General features: G+C 38.9%; 1 protein-coding gene across 2 annotated transcripts in view; it reads left to right on the top strand.

Moving 5' to 3' along the window:
* Window positions 1-22,109, top strand: part of LOC105474362 (transmembrane serine protease 12) — a 45,693-nt gene that overhangs the window by 11,944 nt on the left and 11,640 nt on the right. For both annotated transcript variants that reach the window (XM_011728978.3, XM_011728979.3), the window contains exon 3: window positions 4,385-4,653. In XM_011728978.3, the coding sequence (XP_011727280.2) occupies window positions 4,385-4,653 (269 nt within the window). The remainder of the gene's footprint in view (window positions 1-4,384; window positions 4,654-22,109) is intronic.

The following is a 22,109-nucleotide window of genomic DNA, read 5'->3' as shown; positions in this document are numbered from 1 at the left end:
TTCTCAATAGCCACAAAAAGATTAAAATATCTAAGGATACATCTAACCAGGCATGTGAAAGCTCTCTACAAAACAAATTATTTTTTTTTTAATTCTTTTTTTTTTTTTTTTTTTTTTTTTGAGACGGAGTCTCTCTCCGTCGCCCAGGCTGGAGTGCAGTGGCGCGTTCTGGGCTCACTGCAAGCTCCGCCTCCCGGGTTCACGCCATTCTCCTGCCTCAGCCTCCCTAGTAGCTGGGACTACAGGCGCCCGCCACCTCGCCCGGCTAGTTTTTTGTATTATTTTTAGTAGAGACGGGGTTTCACTGTGTTAGCCAGGAAGGTCTCGATCTCCTGACCTCGTGATCCGCCCATCTCGGCCTCCCAAAGTGCTGGGATTACAGGCTTGAGCCACCGCGCCCGGCCTACAAAACAAATTATTAAACACTGCTGAAAGAAGTCATAGATGACAAAAAAAAAAAAAAAAAAAAATGGAGAAACATTCCATGCTCATGGATAGGAAGAATCATTATTGTTTAAATGGCCATACTGCCCAAAGCAATTTACAGATTCAACACTATTCCAATCAAATTACCAACAACGTTTTACTCAGAATTTTAAAAATTATTCTAAAATTCATATGGAACAAAAGAGAGCCCAAATAGCCAAAGGAATCCTAAGCATAAAGAACAAAGCTGGAGGCATCATACTGCCTGACTTCAAACTGTACTAGAAGGCTACAGTAACCAAAACAGCATGGTACTGGTACAAAAAGAGACACATAGACCAATAGAACAGGTTAGAGAACCCAGAAACAAAGCTGCTGGCAAGGACATCACGACAAAGACTCCAAAAGCAACTGCAACAAAAAAATTGACAAGTGGGATCTAATAAAACTAAAGAGCTTCTGCACAGTAAAAGAAACTATCAACAGAGTAAACAGACAACCTACAGAATATTTATAAACTATGCATTCAACAAAGGTCTAATATCTAGGATCTATAAGGAACTTAAACAAATTAGCAAGCAAACACTAGACAACCCCATTTTAAAATGAGCAAAGGACATGAACAGACACTTCTCAAAAGACATACATATGGCCAAGAAACATGAAAAAATGCTCAACATCAGAGAAATGCAAATCAAAACCACAATGAGACACTATCTCACACCAATCAGAATGGCTATTACTAAAAAGTAAAAAAATAACAGATGCTGGCAAGACTATGGAGAAAGCAAATGCTTATACACTGCTGATGGGAATGGAAATTAGTTCAGTCCCTGTGGAAACCAGTATGGAGATTTCTCAAAGAACCTAAAACAGAGCTATTGTTTGACCCAGCAATCCCATTGCTGGATATACACCTAAAGAAATATAAATAATTCTACCATAAAGACACATGCATGCATATGTTTACTGCAGCACTATTCACAATAGCAAAGACTGGAATCAACCTAGATGCTCATCAATGATGGACTGGATAATGTGGCACGTATATACCATGAAATACTATGCAGTCATGAAAAAGAATGAAATCATCTCCTTTGTAGCAACATGGCTGGAACTAGAGGCCATTATCCTAAGTAAATTAATACGGGAACAGAAAACCAAATATTACATGTTGTTATCTCTCATAAGTGGCAGCCAAACATTGAGTACACATGAACATGAAGAAGGGAATAACAGACACTGGGGCCTACTTGAGGGTGGAGAAGGGGATTGAAAAAATGCCTATTGGGTACTATGCTCATCACATGGGTGGTGAAATAATCTGCACACCAAACCCCTGCCACACACAGTTTACCTATGTAACAAACCAGCACATGTACCCCCAAACCTAAAATAAAAGTTAGGGAAAACATACAAATAAAAGTGTTTGGCACCTCCCCACTTGCTATCTTGCTCCTTCTCATCATGCGATGCTCCTGTTCCCCTTTCCCCTTCCTTCATGATTGTAAGTTCCCTGAAGCCCTCACCACAAGCAATGCCAGCACCATGGTTCCTGTGCAGCCTGCAGAACTGTGAGCCAATTAAACCTCTTTTCTTTATAAATTACCCAGCCTCAAGTATTTCTTTATAACAAAGCAAGAATGGCCAGATACATATGAACGTACCACTGTTTGTTAATCCATCTACTCCTGAAGGATATTTGTTTCCAATTTGGTCAATTATGAGTAAAGCCACTATAAACATTTGTGTGAATGTAGGTTTTCAATTCACTTCTGTAAATACCCAAGAGTGAGACTACCTTGTCAAATGATAAGTGTATGTACAGTTTTATATTTAAAAAAAACAAGTAAAACATTTTTGGTTTTTTGTTTTGTTTTGTTTTTTGTTTTTGAGACAGGGTCTCACTCTGTTGCTCAGGCTTGAGAGCAGTGGCATAGTCATGGCTCACTGCAGCCTTAACCTCCTGGGCTGAAGCAATCCTGCCACCTAGCCTCTCAAGTAGGTGGGACTACAGGCATGTGCCATCACATCCAGCTAATTTTTGTATTTTTTATAGAGACAGGGTTTCGTCATGTTGCCCAGGGTGGGCTCAAACTCCTGGGCTCAAGCAATCTGCCTGTCTCGGCCTCCCAAAGTGTTGGGATTACAGGCGTGAGCCACCAAGCCCGGCCTATAACGTATTTAATGTAAGAAAATGAGAAAACAGAAATGAGAAAAAATAAGAATCATTTATTGCATTTCCTAGAAATAATAGCTGTTTTTTGTTACATAGTCTTCTAGATTTTTCTAGCCATATATGCAAATTATTTTATAGAACAGGCTTATATAGCTAAACTGTGAAATAGCCTTTTTCATTAAATTACATAACGTAAGCATTTTTCCATGTCAACGTATCTATTTTGCTCCTGTATTCCACTTTGTAGATGTGCCAAAATTTCTGTGGTAAATATTTTTATAGCTAAATTTTTGTGTTCATCTTTTATTTCTTTGGGATAAATTCTAGGAAGTAGAATTGCAAGTCAAATGTAATGCAGCTTGTTTAGGCTACTGATACATGTTGCCAGATTGCCCATCTATTATACTTTCTGCCATGAGTAAGAGTACCCTTGTTCCTCTAACTGGTGTGCACTGAGTGTTATCATTGAACACACACACACACACGTGCGCACTCATATAAACATTGCCAATTTGAAAGATGAAAAGTTATCTGTAAGCGACAGTGTATAAAGTGAAAGTTCCTCCTTCCGAATTCGATTCCAGATGTTAACTACTGTTAACCTCTTGTGGTTTTAATTGTTTCACTTGTTTTGGGTTTGGTTTTTTGCTTGCTTGTTTGCTTGCTTTTTTAAGATGGCCAAGATCCATTAGTTGCTTCTTGTTTTTACCTTTAATATCATGCTTTATCAAATCCTTTCTTGTGTCAATGTTATATATTCATCTATATTTTTTCTGTTTGTTTGTTTGTTTGTTTGTTTGTTTTTGAGACGGAGTCTCACTCTGTCGCCCAGGCTAGAGTGCAGTGGCTCGATCTTGGCTCACTGCAAGCTCCACCTCCCGGGTTCACACCATTCTCCTGCCTCAGCCTCCCAAACAGCTGGGACTACAGGTGCCTGCCACTACGCCCGGCTAATTTTTGTGTGTGTGTGTGTGTGTGTGTGTGTGTGTGTGTGTGTGTGTGTGTGTGTGTTTTTAGTAGAGACGGGGTTTCACCATGTTAGCCAGGATGGTCTCAATCTCCTGACCTCGTGATCCACCCACCTCGGCTTCCCAAAGTGCTGGGATTACAGGTGTGAGTCACTGAGCCGGGCGCTGGTTTAGTTTTTTCATTCACATAATAAGTTAATACCCAAATGTTTCATTCCAGTAAGTTTCAAAAAAATTATAAAACTAGAGGAAATATTTTAGCGAACTCCCATGTACCCATCACCCAGCTTCCCGTTATCAACTGATACCTGATCTTGTTTCACCTATACCCTCACCATTCTCCCTCCAATTATTTTGAAGCGAAACTCAGACATACCACTTTGGGTATCTCTGAAAGATGGGAACTCTTTATTAAGAAGATTTGTACATTTAAATATTTAATCCATTTGGAGTTTATTTTGGTGTTTAGTGTTATTTCAGGTATCTAATTTTATTTCTCTTTTCAAACAGCTAGTTGCCCCAATACCACATATTGAATAATTCATTCTTTTGTCCATTGGTAAAAAATGCTGCCTTAATAACATATTAAATTCTCATGTACTTGAATCTGTTTCTGAATTTTCTGTCCCATTGGTCTTTTTCTCCTTCCCTAGATCATGATATTTGTGTTATTTAATATTTTATGTCACATGAAACTGGAATTAAAGTTTTTTATTATTAATCTAACATGAGAAAAAAACTAGTGGGAAGTTAAGAATATGTACTTAGTTAAATAAAGATGTTTATAATAAGAATGTTTACTTTCTTTCAGCGATCCTTTAATGTGGAGAGCTGTGATTGGAACTAATAATATACATGGGCACCATCCTTATACCAAGAAGATAAAAATTAAAGCAATCATTGTTCATCCAAACTTCATTTTGGAATCTTATGTAAATGATATTGCACTTTTTCACTTAAAAAAAGCAGTGAGGTATAATGACTATATTCAGCCTATTTGCCTACCTTTTGATGTTTTCCAAATCCTGGACGGAAACACAAAGTGTTTTATAAGTGGCTGGGGAAGAACAAAAGAAGAAGGTAATTATGGTCTGAATTTTACTGATACACATTTTCCTGATGATGTGCAGAGGAAGGTCAAATCTTTTATATACAGTCATGTGCCACATAATGACATTTAGGTTAATGACAGACCACACACACGATGGTGGTCTATAAGATTATTTTTCCATATTTTTACTGTACCTTTTTTTTTTTTCCCCCAGAGTCTCGTTCTGTTGCCCAGGATGGAGTGCAGTGGCACAATCTCGGCTCACTGCAGCCTCCGCCCCCCAGGTTCAAGTGATTCTCCTGCCTCAGCCTCCCAAGTAGCTGGGATTACAGGCATGTGCCACCATGCCCTAATTTTTGTATTTTTAGTAGAGACACGGTTTCTCCATGTTGGTCAGGCTGGTCTTGAACTCCCAACCTCAGGTGATCCGCCTACCCCGGCCTCCCAAAGTGCTGGGATTACAGGCGTGAGCCACCACGCACAGCATTCAGCTAATTTTTGTATTTTTAGTAAAGACAGCGTTTCACCATGTTGGCCAGGCTGGTCTCGAACTCCTGGCCTCCTGTGATCCACCCATCTCAGCCTCCCAAAGTGTTGGGATTACAGGCATGAGCCACCAAGCCTGGCCTACTGTACCTTTTCTGTGTTTAGATATACAAATGCTTACTCCTATATCACAGCTGTCTACAATATTGAGTACAGCTGAACAGGCATGTAGCCTAGGAGTAAAAGACTATGCCATATACCCTAGGTGTGCAGCAGACTATACCATCTAGGTTTATGTAAGTACACTCTATCATGGTTATACAACAACAAAATTGCCTAACGATGTATTTCTCAGAATGTTCTCCATCATTAAGTGATGTCTGACTGTTTCTGTGTATTATCTTTTTATCACTTTATGCCATGAGATTGAAAAGTATTATCGGTTCTTATAAAACACTGAAAACAACTTTTTGAGGGATCTGTTTTTCCTTGTGAGAGGGGAGAGAAAATTCTCTTCCAAAGCAGAAATAGAGACTTTCTCTGGTTGTACATGCCAAGATACTTGAACGTTAAGATAGAATGATAGTTCCAAGTGTTTCTGTGGTTTGAACTCACAGATTATGAAGCCAGCTCTGCAGCAGGATTCTCTATCTTAAGTAATAAGCTTCAGGCTATGAGGAATCATATTTAGTTTCCTTTTAATTTAATGCCTTGTTTGGTATCAGGCAAGCTGATTGCAATATATTTTTTTAGTGTATATAGGGGCACTAAATGTTAACTGACTGAACTAATGGGAGGAATAAAAACATAGACGACATAGCCTCTTTGTCTTTGGTAATAAGAGCTACCATTTGGGAGTATTTACCATGTTTCAGGTCTTGTTTTTGTTCTTGTTGCTATTTAAAACACTTTTTTTTTTAGAGATGGTGGTCTCACTCTGTCACTCAGGCTAGAGTGCAGTGGTGTAATTATAGCTCACTGCAGCCTCAAGCTCCTGGGCTCAAGCAGTTCTCCTGCTTCAGCCTCTCCAATAGCTGGGACTCCAGGCACGTGCCACCACGCCCAGCTTTTTCAAATGTATTATGTATGTATATATGTATGGTTTTTTTTTTTTTTTAAGAGATAGGGTCTTGCTCTGTCACCTAGGCTGGAATGCAGTGGCACGATCATGGCTCACTGTAACCTTGACCTCCTGGTCTCAAGTAATCCTCCTGCCTCAACCTCCCAAGTAGCTGGGACTACAGGCATGTGCCACCATGCCCAGCTAATTGTTTCATTTTTTTGTAGAGACAGGGTCTTGCCATGTTTCCTAGACTGGTCTTGAACTTCTGGCCTTAAGAAATCCTCCTGCCTCAGCCTCCAAAAGTGCTGAGATTACAGGTATAAGCCATTGTGCCCAGCTTTTGTTTGTTTGCTTTTAAGAGACAGTCTTGCTGTGTTGCCCAGGCTGGTCTCAAACTCCTGGCCTCAAGCAATCCAACTGCTTCAGTCTCCTGAGTAGCTGAGTTTATAGGCATGAGCACCATGCCTGTCCTGGGTCCTGTTTTAAATATACTACTTTATCCTATGCCCCCAATATTCCTAAAAGGGAGTTAATGTTATTTTTACCCCATTTAACAGACCAGTAATTGAGAATCTTAGAGATTAAGAAGCTGGGACTCAAATCCAAGTCTCTTTGATTGTAAAGCCTGTATATTTAATAACTACATTAAACTGCTCTTGAGGAAATCATAGTCCAGTTAGGAATATATGAGGTTAAGTACTAAGACTCCTGTTTTCTTCCTATTCCCCACAGGCCCTAGCCATTTAAATAATTGTGGATTATTTAGGTAGGAAGTAGATAAATGTACGAAAGACCTGTGAATTATTATTTTTCTTTTTTTCCATCTGTGAATACTTTTTAAGGAAGATAAGGAAAGCAACATGGTGTAGGGAAAGGAACACGGGCTTTAGAATCACAGACTTAATTCTGAGTCCCAGCCTGCCACCATGTGCTAGCTGAATGACCATGGGCATGTTATTGACTCTTTAATAACAATTACAGCAACAATAATAGAAGCAACTACCATTTGTTTAGGGCCAGGTACTTACTAAAATGCTAAGCATTGCAATGCATTATCTCATTTAATACCCCCAGCAACACTGTAGAAAATACTATAAAATGAATGAGTAAAATAAAGCTTAAAGAGGTTAAATAAGTTGCTTGAACTAATACAAGAACTAAATGATAAAGTCAGAATTCAAGCCCAGTTCTGCCTGTTGCAAATCTCATGTATTTCCCCTATATTATTAATATTATATATCTATATCTATCTATCTATCTATATATATATATATATATATATATATATTTTTTTTTTTTTCTCTTTGAGAGGGAGTCTTGCTCTGTCTCCAGGGTGGAGTACAGTGGTGCAGTCTCAGCTCACTGCAACCTTCGCCTCTTGGGTTCAAGCGATTCCCCTGCCTCAGCCTCCCGAGTAGCTGGGACTATAGGCACATGCCACCACTCCTGGCTAATTTTTTGTATTTTAGTAGAGACAGGATTTCACCATGTTGGCCAGGATGGTCTTGATCTCCTGACCTTGTGATCCGCCCACCTCAGCCTCCCAAAGTGCTGGGGTTACAGGCGTGAGCCTAACATTTCATCTTTCACAATGTCATACCGTTTCATGATCTTTAAAGTGAGAGCAATGATACCCATCATAGAGTTGTTTTGAGAATTAAATTAGTTCTTCAGAACATGGTAGATTACAGGTACATACCAAGGTCCCCACTGAAGACTATTAAAGAGGAAGAATACATAGGTTAAGGACTCGGTGTGAAATAGAAACTTAGAGAAGGAACTGGAACACAGAAGTTAACTTTGATCTTGAGAGTATTTGCCAAAATGTTAACTTGTAATATTGATTTCAGTGGTTTCATGGGCCTTGGAAGGAGATGGTTAAGGAATAAAACTTGTCCAAGTTGGGAAGTAGGGAAAGACACCATAAAGCTGAAGTCTGTCCCATGGCTATACTTTAAAAATGAGTCACACTCATGACCCAGGATATAATTTTTTTCTTTTTTTTCTTTTTCTTTTTTTTTTTTTTTAAGACAGAGTCTTGCTCTGTCACCCAGGCTGGAGGGTGGTGATGCAATCTCAGCTCACTGCATCCTCTGCCTCCTGGATTCAAACAATTCTTGTGCCTCAGCCTCTCGAGTAGCTGGGATTACAGGGGTGCACCACCACACCCAGTTAATTTTTGTATTTTTAGTACAGATGGAATTTTGCCATGTTGGCCAGGCTGGTCTCAAAACTCCTGGCCTCAAGTGATTTGCCCACTTTGGCCTCCCAAAGTGCTTGGACTACAGGTGTGAGCCACTGCGCCCACCTTGTTCTTATATATATAGTATACTTCAAATGTGATCTACGTAGGTTAAAAAAAAGGAGGGGGAAAATACACATGGCTACATTAATCAAAAGAAAGCTGGATTACACCTGTAATCCTAGCATTTTGAGGGGCTGAGGTGGGAGGATTGCTTGAGGCCAGGAGTTCAAGACCAGCCTGAGCAACATAGGGAGAACTCATCTCTACAAAAATAAAAACAAAAAATTAGCCAGGTACGGTAGTGCACGTCTGTAGTCCCAGCTATGCGGGAGGATCACTTGAGCCCAGGAGTTTGAGGTTATGGTGAGCTATGATGGCACCGCTGCACTCCAGCCTGGGTAACAGAGTAAGACCCAATATCCAGACAAAAAAAAGAAGCTGGAATGGAAAAAAGAGAAAGTAGGAATGGCTATATAAATATCAGATAAAGTAGACTTTAGAGCAAAGAAGATTACAAGGATGTGAGACACATTACATAATAATAAAAGGGTCAGTCCACCAAGAAAGCATAGCAATGCTAAACGTGTATACACCAAAAAACAGACATACAGTTTCTTAAAAACATTCATGTGAACATACACTTACCACATGAGCCAAGAATTGTACCCCTAGACATTTATCCCAGAGAAATACAAATGTACACACAAAAAACCTACTTACAGATATTCATGAAAGCTTTATTTGTAAAAGCCAAAAACTAAAAACAACCAAAATGTCCTTCAATAGGAGAATACTTAAATAAACTAGTATAACTTTACCATAGAATATGACTAAGCAGTTAAAAGGTATGAACTATTGATACATTCAACAAGTTAGATGGACAAGGGCATTATGTTGAGTGAAAAGAAGCCAATTTTAAAATGTCATATACTATGATTCCAAGTATATAACAATGAAATTACAAAATTACGCAGACAGAGAATAGATTAATAGTTGCTAGGGTTAAGAAGGTTAGGTAGCAAGAAGGAGATTTTTGTCCTGATGGAATAACTCCATACCCTGTTTTTTTGTGATGGTTTCATGAATCTACACACGCATTGTATTAATGTCAGTCTCCAGTTTTTTTCTTTATTTTTGAGACGGAGTCTCATTCTGTTGCCCAGTCTGGAATGCAGTGGGACGATCTTGGCTCAGTGCAGGCTCCACCTCCCGAGTTCATGCCATTCTCCTGCCTCGGCCTCTCGAGTTGCTGGGACTACAGGCGCCTGCCACCACACGTGGCTATTTTTTTTTTTTGTATTTTTAGTAGAGACGGAGTTTCACCTTGTTAGCCAGGATGGTCTCGATCTCCTGAACTCGTGATCCTCCTGCCTCAGCCTCCCAAAGTGCTGGGATTACAGGCATAAGCCACCGTGCCCGGCCATCAGTCTCCAGATTTTGATATTGTATTTCAGTGACAAGAGATGTAACCATTGTAGGAAATTGCATAAAAAGTACACTTGACTTGTCGGTGCTATCTTTGCAACTTCCAATAACTCCATAATTATTTTAAAATAAAAAGCTTTTTAAATGAACCACATATAACCAACACATCCTCACCTCCTATCGCCATCCCCATGTTTACTAGGAAAACTGCCTAATGGAAGGGGGAAAACCTAGAAATTTCCTCTCCCCCAAATGTATAACTATAAATACCACTCACATGGATTTGCTATCCAGAGTAACACTGAGTAGACTACAAAACTTCAAGCTGAGAATTTAGTTTAAAACAGATTCTAGCTTAGTAACATCCCAAGATTTGATCCTGACAAAATCAAATGCAAATTATTTATATAGAAACCCAACTTCATCTAAGGCCTCACAGAATATAACCAGATAAAGTTTCAATGAAATTGAATGGATTACAATAAAAAGATCACAAATAATTAATATATTTAACATACATACCTAATATAATTAAATATAATAACTGAAATTAATTTAATGGGCTAAAGTTTAGAAGCACTTAAGATCCCACAGATTAAAATCAACCAAATATCAGTTCAAAGATCACCAAACACATAAGGAAAAAAACCGTTAATAGTGAAAGACAACAGAAACAACAAACATATTATGCCTCCCAAGGACTTAAGATTTTTAGGTATAGAATAAAAAAAGTATGTAAATTGTTTAAAGAAGTAAAAGGTAAATTAAAAATGAGCAATAGACTATTTAGAAGGACTAGATACATTTAAAGGAGAATCAGAATCTTTAAAAATGAAAAAAGTAATTGCTAATATTTAAAATTCATTGGATAGGGCACGATGGCTCACACCTGTAATCCCAGTACTTTGGGAAACTGAGGCGGGTGGATCACCTGAGATCAGGAGTTTGAGACCAGCCTGGCCAACATGGTGAAACCCCCATCTCTACTAAAAATACAAAAAGTTAGCTAGGCGTGGTAGTGGATGCCTGTAATTCCAGCTACTCGGGAGGCTGAGGCAGAAGAATCACTTGAACCCAGGAGGCAGAGGTTGTAGTGAGCCAAGGTCGCACCTTTGCACTCCAGCGTGGGTAACAAGAGCAAGACTCTGTCTCAAAAATAAAAAAAAAAAAACCTCACTGGATAAACTAGATATCATATTAGACACAGCTAAAGAGAGGATTTGTGAACCAGAAGATATAGCTGAAGGAACTTCCTAGACTGTAGCACAGAGGGAAAAAAAGAGAAAATCATGAAATAAGGTATGAGAAGGATAGAATGAGAAAATCTAATAGACATCTAATGAGAGTGCCAGAGAGGAAGGAATAAAGGGGATAGAGGAGAGGCAATATTCAACGGATTTGGGTTGAAATCTCTTAAAAACTGATGAAAGACATTAATCCAGATAAAATATTAATAAGCACAATATTAGCCAAAACAAAACATAATTCCCTTTCAGACATTATACTGAAGTTGAACAACAACAACAACAAAAAAAAGAAGATCTGAAATGTAACCAGAGATAAAAGCAAAATCCTTATAATAGAATTACAGATTAGTTTTCAGAAAACTTCTCAATAGCAATAATGAAAGCCAAAAGACACCCTCTCCTGTTGCCATGTGAAGATGTGCTTGTCTCCCCTTTGCCTTCTGCCATGATTGTAGGTTTCTTGAGGCCTACTCTCGAGAAACACGGCTTGAGTACAGACTGCAGAACTGATTATTCAGATTATCATGGTAGATGGGAGATAGAACTAGATTGCAGCTCCAACGTGGAGCTTCTGTACAGACTGCAGAGCTGATTATTCAGATCATCATGGCAGACGGGAGGCAGAACTAGATTGCAGCTCTAACTTGGATGGACAGAGCAGCGTGTGGAGGCTGGCATCATTAATTTTAGCTCCAGAATGACTGCAGGAATAAACCAAGAATCCCAAGACAACCACAGACGCCTCTGAAGGAAGCAGACTGCTCCTGCAGGACCTGGGAGACACCTCAAATACTCTGGGAGGTGGGTAGCCTGGGGCAAGTTCTCAGCCCTGCTTGCCAACTGTCTGGAAACAGACTTGGTGCTTTTGAGGGGCATGGTGGGAGTGAGACTGGCCCTTCGGACTGTGTGAGAGCTGGATGAGGCCTGTGATTGCCAGCTTCCCCCCACTTCCCGGACAACCTGCATGACTCAGCAGAGGCAGCCATAATCGCTCTCAGTATACAACTCCATTGACCTGGGACTCTCACCCCCATTACCCATAGTGGCCTCAGCAAGACCCACCCAAGGAGAGTCAGTTCAGATATGCCTAGCCCTGTCCCATCTGATGGTCCTTCCCTACCCACCCTGGTTGCTGAAGACAAAAGGCGTATACTCTTGGGCGTTCTAGGGCCCTGCCCACCACTTGTTCCTCTCCATAATACCATAGCTGATGCTCTCTGGAAAGCACCATCTCCCAGCAGGAGGTCAACCAGCAAAAAAAATTGGACATTAAACCACCAAAGCTAAGAACCTTTACAGAGTCCGTTTCAACTCCCTGCCATCTCCACTGGAACAGGTGCTGGTATTCATGGCTGAGAGACCCATAGATGGTTCACATCACGGGACTCTGTGCAGACAGCCCCCAGTACCAGCCCAGAGCCTGGTAGACTAGGCTAGGTGGTTAGACCCAGAAGAAAGATAACAATCACTGCAGCTCGGTTCTCAGGAAGCCACATCCATAGGAAAGGATGGAGGAGAGTACTACATCAGCGGAACACTCAATGGGATAAAAGAATGTAAACAACAGCCTTTAGCCCTAGACTTTCCCTCTGACAGAGCCTACCCAAATAAGAAGGAACCTTGGATTTCCTTGCATTGGGCTTCGCCTTTCTCTGGTGCCTCCCAGATTAGCTTAATAACTAACTTCCTGAATTCTTTTACTCCAGCCTGGGCAACAGAGCGAGACTCCGTCAAAAAAAAAAAAAAAAAAAAAAGACAAAGAGGGACATTCTATAATGGTAAAAGGCCTTGTCCAACAGGAAAATATCACAATCTTAAACATATATGCACCTAACACTGGAGCTCCCACATTTATAAAACAATTACTAATAGACCTAAGAAATGAGATAAACTGCAACACAATAATAGTGGTGGACCTCAATATTCCACTGACAGCACTAGACAGGTCATCAAGACAGAAAGTCAACAAAGAAACAATGGATTTAAACTATACCTTGGAACAAACAGACTTAACAGACAGATACAGAACATTGCATCCAACAACTGCAGAGTACACATTATATTCAACACTGCATGGAACTTTCTCCAAGATAGACCATCTGATAGGCCACATAATGAGCCTCAATAAATTTAAGAAAATTGAAATTATATCAAGAACTCTCTTAGACCACAGTAGAATAAAACTGGAAATCAACTCTAAAAGGAACTTTCAAAACCATGCAAATATATGGAAATTAAATAACTTGCTCCTGAATAATCACTGGGTCAAAAACAAAATCAAGATGGAAATTTAAAAAATCTTCAAACTGAATGACAATAATGATGCAACCTATCAAAACCTCTGAAATACAGCAAAGGTGGTGCTAAGAGGAAAGTTCATAACCCTAAATGCCTACATCAAAAAGACTGAAAGGACACAAACCGACATTCTAAGGTCATACCTCAAGGAACTAGAGAAACAAGAAAAAAAAAAAAAAAAAAAACCCAAATCCAGCAGAAGAAAGGAAATAACCAAGGTCAGAGCAGAACTAAATGAAATTGAAACAAAAAGAATACAAAAGATAAATGAAACAAAAAGTTGGTTCATTGAAAAGATAAATAAAATTGATAGGCCATTAGCAAGATTAACCAAGAAAAGAAGAGAGAAAATCCAAATAACCTCAATAAGAAACGTAAGAGGAGATATTACAGCTGACACCACAGAAATATAAAAGATAATTCAATGCTACTATGAACACCTTTACACACATAAACTAGAAAACCTAGAAGAGGTGGATAAATTCCTGGAAAAATACAACCCTCCTAGCTTAAATCAGGAAGAAATAGATACCCTGAACAGACCAATAACAAGCAGCAAGATTAAAATGGTAATTTTAAAATTACTAACCATAAAAATCCAAGATCAGATGGATTCACAGCAGAATTCTACCAGACATTCAAAGAAAAATTGCTCCCAATCCTTTTGACACTATTCCACAAGATAGAGAAAGAGAGAGCCCTCCCTAATTCTTTCTATGAAGCCAGCATTGCCCTAACACCAAAACCAGGAAAGGACATAACCAAAAAAGAAAACTACAGACCACTATTCCTGATGAACATAGATGCTAAAACCCTTAACAAAATACTAGCTAACAAAATCCAACAACATATCAAAAAGACAATCCACCTGCTGGACGCAGTGGCTCACCCCTGTAATCGCAGCACTTTGGGAGGCCAAGGTGGGCAGATCACCTGAGGTCAGGAGTTTGAGACCAGCCTGGCCAACTTGGTGAAACCCTGTCTCTACTAAAATTAGAAAAATTAGCTGGGCATGGTGGCAGGCACCTGTAATCCCAGCTACTTGGGAGGCTGACGCAGGAGAATTGCTTGAACCCAGGAGGCAGAGGTTGCAGTGAGCTGAGATCGTGCCACTGCACTCCAGCCTGGGTGACAGAGGGAGACTCCCAGCTACTCAGGGGGCTAAGGCAGGAGAATCGCTTGAACCCAGGAGGCAGAGGTTGCAGTGAGCCAAGATTGTGCCACTGCACTGCAGCCTGGGTGACAGAGGGAGATTCCATCTCAAAAAAAAAAAAAAAAAAGTTAATCCATCATGATCAAGTGGGTTTCACACCAGGGATGCAGAGATGGTTTAACATATACAAGTCAATAAATGTGATACACTACAGACACAAAATTTAAAACAAAAATCACATGATCTTCTCAATAGATGCAGAAAAGGCATTTGGCAAAATCCAGCATCCCTTTATGATTAAAACTCTCAGCAAAATCAGCATACAAGGGATATACCTCGATGTAATAAAAGCCATCTATGACAAACCCACAACCAACATAATACTGAATGGGGAAAAGCTGAAAGCATTCCCTCTGAGAACTGGAACAAGACAAGGATGCCCACTCTCACCTCTCCTCTTCAACATAGTACTGGAAGTCCTAGCCAGAGCAATCAGGCAAGAGAAAAAAATAAAGAGCATCCAAATCAGTACAGAGGAAGTCAAAGTGTCACTGTTTGCTGACAGTATGATCATTTTCCTTGAAAACCCTAAAGACTCCTCTAGAAAGCTCCTAGAACTGATAAAAGAATTCAGCAAGGCCGGGCGTGGTGGCTCACGCCTGTAATCCCAGCACTTTAGGAGGCCGAGGCAGGCAGATCACGAGGTCAGGAGATTGAGACCATCTTGGCTAACATGGTGAAACCCCATCTCTGCTAAAAAATACAAAAAATTAGCCGGGCGTGGTGGCAGGTGCCTGTAGTCCCAGCTACTCGGGAGGCTGAGGCAGGAGAATGGTGTGAACCCAGGAGGCGGAGATTGCAGTGAGCCGAGATTGTGTCACTGAGCTCCAGCCTGGGCGACAGAATGAGACTCCCTCTTAAAAAAAAAAAAAAAAAAATTCAGCAAAGTTTCCGGATGCAAGATTAATGTACGCAAATCAGTAGCTCTCTTATATACTAACAGCAGGGAATCAAATCAAGAACTCAACCCTTTTTATGATAGTTGCAAAAAAAATGAAATACTTAGGAATATACCTAACAAAGGAGGCAAAAGACCTCTACAGGGAAAACTACAAAACACTGCTCAAAGAAATCATAGATGACACAAACAAATGGAAACACATCCCATGCTTATGGATGGGTAGAGTCAATATTGTGAAAATGACCATACAGTCAAAAGCAATCTACAAATTCAATGCAATCCCCATCAAAATACCACCATCATTCTTCACAGAATTATAAAAAACAATTCTAAAATTCATATGGAACCAAAAAAGAGCCCGCATAGCCACAGCAAGACTAAGCAAAAAGAACAAATCTGGAGGCATCATACGACCTGATTTCAAACTATACTATAAATCCATTGTCACCAAAACAGCATGGTACTGGTATAAAAATAGGCACATAGACCAATGGAACAGAATAGAGAACCCAGAAATAAACCCAAATATTTACAACCGACTGATCTTCAACAAAGCCAACAAAAACATAAAATGGGGAAAAGACACCCTTTTCAGCAAATGGTGCTGGAATAATTGGCTAGCCACATGTAGGAGAGTGAAACTGGATTCTTGTTGCCTGCTTTATACAAAAATCAACTCAAGATGGATTAAGGACTTTAAATCTAAGACCTGAAAGTATAAAAATTCTAGAAGATAACATTGGAAAAACCCTTCTAGACATTGGCTTAGGCAAAGATTTCATGCCCAAGAACCCAAAAGCAAATGCAATAAAAACAAAGATAAATAGCTGGGACTTAATTAAAGAGCGTTTGCATGGCAAAAGGAACAGTCAGCAGAGTAAACAGACAACCCACAGGGTGGGAGAAAATCTTCACAATCTATACATCTGACAAAGGACTAATATCCAGAATCTGCCACAAACTCAGACAAATTAGCAAGAAAAAAAAATCCCATCAAAAAGTGGGTTAAGGACATGAATAGGCAATTTTCAAAAGAAGATATATAAATGGCCAACAAACATGTAAACATGCTCAACATCACTAATGATCAGGGAAATGCAAATCAAAACCACAATGCAATACCACCTTACTCCTTCAAGAATGGTCATAATCAAAAAATTAAAAAAGAAAAAACAAAAAAAAAAAACAGTAGATGTTGCCATGGATGCAGTAATCAGGGAATGCTTCCACACTTCTGGTGAGAATGTAAACTAGTACAGCCACTATGGAAAACAGGGTGGAGATTCCTTAAAGAACTAAAAGTAGAACTGCCATTTGATCCAGCAATCCCACTACTAGGTATCTACCCAGAAGAAAAGAAGTCATGGTACAAAAAAGAAACTTGCATGCACATATTTATAGCAGCACAATTAGCAATTGCAGAATCGTGGAACCAACCCAAATGCCCATCAATCAACTAGTGGATAAAGAAACTGTATATATATATATATACACACACACACACACATATATATATATACACACACACACATACATATGATTGAATGCTACTCAGCCATAAAAAGGAATGAATTAATGGCATTTGCAGCGACCTGGATGAGATTGGAGACTATTATTCTAAGTGAAGTAACTCAGGAATTGAAAACCAAACATCATATATTCTCACTGATATGTGGGAGCTAAGCTATGATGATGCAAAGGCATATCAATGATACAATGGACTTTGGGGATTCAGGGGAAAGGTGGGAGGGAGGCAAGGGATAAAAGTCTACAAATAGGGTGCAGTGTATACTGCTCAGGTGATGGTTGCACCAAAATCTCACAAATCACCACTAAAGAATTTATTCTTGTAACCAAACACCACCTGTACCCCAATAAGCTGTGGAAAAATAAATAAAATAGAAAAGAAAGTCAAAAGACAATGAAATATCTTCAAAATGCTGAGAGAAAATAACTATGAGCCTACAATTGTATATCCAGCAAAAGTATCATTCAAGAATATCTGTGAACAAAAAGTGAATTTACTACCAACAGTCTTTCACCAAGGAAGTAAAAGAAATATCAGAAAGAAAGTAAATGATGCTAAAAGGGAGGTATAAGATGTAAGACAGAACAGAGAAAGTCATGGATAATATATAGGTAAATGTAAATAAACATTGTCTGTACACAACAGTTGTTCTCACTTGGGCATAATTTTGCCCCCAGGGAACATTTGGTAACATATCTGGAGAAAATTTTCGGATGTTAAAACTAGGCAAGGGATAAGTTTGCTACTGGTATCTGCCTAACATACTTCAATGCACAGTATAGTTCTCCCATCTCCCAAACAAAGAACTGTTTGGCCCAAAATGTCAGTAGTGGCAAGACAGAAACCTTGGAATCATTAAAAATAATGTCTAAGTTGTGGGGAGAAGGCAGGTATCAGAGTCAAAGTGGTTTCAGTTCCCTGTATTATTCAGGAGAAGTATTTAAATACTGATTAACATTATATTTGTTACACATAAATTTTAGTAACAGTAATAAATTCCTAAAAGGAAAAAAATTACGATAACTGGCTCAAGAAGAAACAAGTATCTGAATAGACTTGTAACAAGTACATAAATATAATTAGTAATTTAAAGTCTTCCCATTTAAAAAAAAACCCAAGCCCAGTTGACTTCACAAGTGAATTATATCAAATATTTAAAGAAGAGATAGTTCTAATATTACACACTCAGAAAATAGAGAAGGGAGTATTTCCCAGATAGTTATGTAAGCCTAGTATTATTATCCTGATACCAAACCAAAGACATTACAAGAAAACTACAGAGAAACAACTTTCATGAATACAGACTCAAAAATCATCAACAAAATGTTAGCAAACTGAATACAGCAACATATTAAAAAGGATTATATACACTACCTAGTGGAATTTCTTTCAAAAATGCAAGGTTGGTTTTACATCTGAAAATCAATAAAATAAAGCCTATATTAATAAAAGATAAAAATGACAAGATCACTGCAAATGATGTGGAAAATATATTTGATAAAATCCAACACCATTCTAAGTTTAAAAATTCTCAAAAGAAATAGCAATAAGAAGTCCTAGCCATAGCAATCAGGCAAGAGAAAGAAATAAAAGGTACCCAAATAGGAAAAGAAGCCAAACTGTCTTCACTGATGGTATGATTCTAGAAAACCCTAAAGACTCCACCAAAAGGTTCCTGAAACTGATAAATGACTTCAGTAAAGTTCCAGGATACAAAATAAATGTACAAAAATCAGTAGCATTTCTATACATCAATAACATTCAAGTTGAGAGCCAAATCAAGAATGCGATATCATTTACAATAACCACATGCCAAAAAAACAAAAAACAAACAAGCAACAACAACAACAAAAAAAAAACCTCATAGGAATACATCTAACCAAGGAGGCGAAAGATTTCTATAAGGAGAACTGCAAAACACTGCTGAAAGAAATCATAGATGACACAGAAAAATGGGAAAACATTCCATGTTCATAGACAGGAAAAATCAATATCATTAAAATGTCCATACTGCCCAAATCAATCTATAGATTCAATGATATTCCTATCAAGCTACCAATGTCATTTTTTCACAGGACTAGAAAAAACTATTCTAAAATTTATATGGAACCCAAAAAGAGCCCAAATAGCCAAGGCAATCTTAAGCAAAAAGAACAAAGCTGGAAACATCACATTACCCAACTTTAAACTATACTATAACACTACAGTAACACTGGGCATGGTGACTCTTGCCTATAATCCCAGCACTTTGGGAGGCCGAGGTGGGCAGATCACTTGTGGTCAGGAGTTTGAGACCAGCCTGGCCAATATGTTCCAACCCCATCTCTAAAAATTAGCAGGGCATGGTGGCACACAGCTACAATCCCAGCTACTTGGGAGGCTGAGGCAGGAGAATCACTTGAACCTGGGAGGGGAGGTAGCAGTGAGCTGAGATCATGCCACTGTATTTGAGCCTGGGTGACAGAGCAAGACTCCATCTCAAAAAAAAAAAAAAAAAAAGAGTACAGTAACTAAAACAGCATGGTATTGTTACAAAAACAGACACATAGACCAATAGAACAGAATAGACATCCCAGAAATAAAGCCACACACCATCTGATCTTTAACAAAGTCAATGGGGAAAGAACTCCCTGTTCAATAAATGGTGCTGGGATAGCTGGCTAGCCATATGCAGAAGAATGAAACCAGACCTCTATCCTATCACCATATGCAAAAATTAACTCGACATAGGTTACAGATTCAAATGTAAGACCTCAAGCTATAAGAATCCTAGAAGAAAACCCAAGAAATGCCATTCTGGACATTGACCTTGGGAAAGAGTTTATGACTAAGTCCTCAAAAGCAATTGCAACAAAAATAAAAATTGACAAGTGGGAACTAATTAAACTGAAAAATTTCTGCACAGCAATAGAAACTATTAACAGAGAAAACAGACAACCTACAGAATGAGAGAAAATACTTGCAAGCTATGTATCCTACAAAGGTCTAATATCGGGAATCTGTAAGGAACTTAAACAATTGAACAGGCCAAAAACCAATTAACCCCATTAAAAAATAGGCAAAAGACATGAATGGATACTTCTCAAAAGACATACAAGCAGCCAACAACATAGAAAAAATATTCAACATCACTAATCATCAGAGAAATGCAAATCAAAATCACAAGGAGATACTATCTCACACCAATCAGAATGGCTATTGTTAAAAAAAGCCAAAAAACACATGCTGCCAAGGCTGTCAAGAGAAAGGAATGCTTACACACTACTGGTGGGAATAGAAATTAGTTCCGCCTCTGTGGAAAGCAGTTTGGAGATTTCTCAAAGAATTTAAACCAGAATCACCATTGGACCCAGCAATCCTATTACTGTGTATATATCCAAAGGAATATAAATCATTCTACCAAAAAGACGTATGCACTCCTGTGTTCATCACAGCACTATTTGCAATAGCAAAGACATGGAATCAACCAAGGTGCCCATCAACAATAGACTGGATAAAGAAACTGTGGTACATATGCACCACAGAATACTATACAGCCATAAAAAAAAGCAGAATCATGTCCTTTACAGCAGCGTGAATGGAGTTGGAGGCCCTTATCCTAAGTGAATTAACACAGGAACAGAAAACCAAGTACTGCATGTTCTCACTTACAAGTGGGAGGTAAATAGTGGGTACTCATGAACATAAAGGTGGTCACAAAAGACACCAGGGACTACTAGAAGAGGATGGGAGGGAGGGGGCCAAGGGCCAAAAAACTAATTTGGGGGTACTATGCTCAGTATATGTGTTCAATTATGCCCTGGGTGACAAGATCAGTAGTACCCAAAATCTCAGCATCAGGCATGTATCTAGGTAACACGTATCTCCTGAATCTAAAATAAAAGTTGAAATTATTTTTTTAAAAAAAGAAATAGCAATAGAAGGAAGCTTAAACTGATGAAGAGCATCTATAAAGAATAAGCTAACCATCCTACTTAATGGTAAAAGAATGAATGCTTTCCCTATAAAATCAGGAACACAGCAAGGATTTTAGCCAGTGCAATAGGCAAGAAAAAGACATTAAAGGCACACAAATTGGAAATCAAAAAGGGAAACTTTATTCACAGATGACATGATTCTGTAAATGTAGAAATGCTGAAGGAATCTACAAAACAATCTAGTAAAACAAGTTCATTGAGGTTACAGGAAAAATCAATCATATGTCTATACTCACAATAAACTATCTGAAAACAAAATTTAAGAACACAATTCTATTCATAATAGCGTTTATTTTTTTATTTTTATTTTTTGAGACAGAGTCTCACTCTTTCACCCAGGCTGGAGTGCAATGGTGCAATCTCAGCTCGGTGCAATCTCCGCCTCCCAGGTTTAAGCGATTCTCATGCCTCAGCCTCCTGAGTAGCTGGGATTACAGGTGTGCGCCACCATGCCCGGCTAAGTTTTGTATTTTTAGTAGAGAGGGGGTTTCACCATGTTGGCCAGGCTGGTCTCAAACTCCTGGCCTCAAGTGATCCGCCTGCCTTGGCCTCCCAAAGTGCTGGGATTACAGACATTAGCCACCGCACCCAGCTGATAATAGCATGTAAAATAATGAATAATTAGGAACAGATTTAACAAAAGATGTGTAAGACTTGTACAATGAAAACTACAAAAACATTACTTAGAGAAATTAAAGAAGACCTAAAATAAATGGAGACTCATACTACATTCATGGGTCAGAAGACTCAATGTTGTTAATAAGGCAATTATTCACAGATTGGCCTATAAAATGCCAGTTGGATTTTTCATGCAAACTAACAAGCCAATCCTGAAATCTATATGGAAAGGCAAGGGATCTAGAATAGCCAAAATTATTTTGGGGGAAAAAAAAAACTGAAGGAGTTACACTATCTGATTTCAAAACATATTATAAAACTACAGCAATTAACACATTGGTGTAAAGACAGACCTGTAGAGGCTGGGAGTGGTGGTTCATGCCTGTAATCCCAGCATTTTGGGAGACCAAGGCAGGAGAATCGCGAGAGCTCAGGAATTTAAAGATCGGCCTGTGCAATACGGTGAGCCCCGATCTCTGCAAAA

This window comes from Macaca nemestrina, chromosome 10 (assembly GCF_043159975.1).
Source record: "Macaca nemestrina isolate mMacNem1 chromosome 10, mMacNem.hap1, whole genome shotgun sequence".
In the NCBI taxonomy this organism is placed as follows: Eukaryota; Metazoa; Chordata; class Mammalia; order Primates; family Cercopithecidae; genus Macaca; species Macaca nemestrina.
The sequence above is the reverse complement of the archived record's forward strand: the minus strand, read 5'-3'. Positions and strand labels throughout refer to the sequence as shown.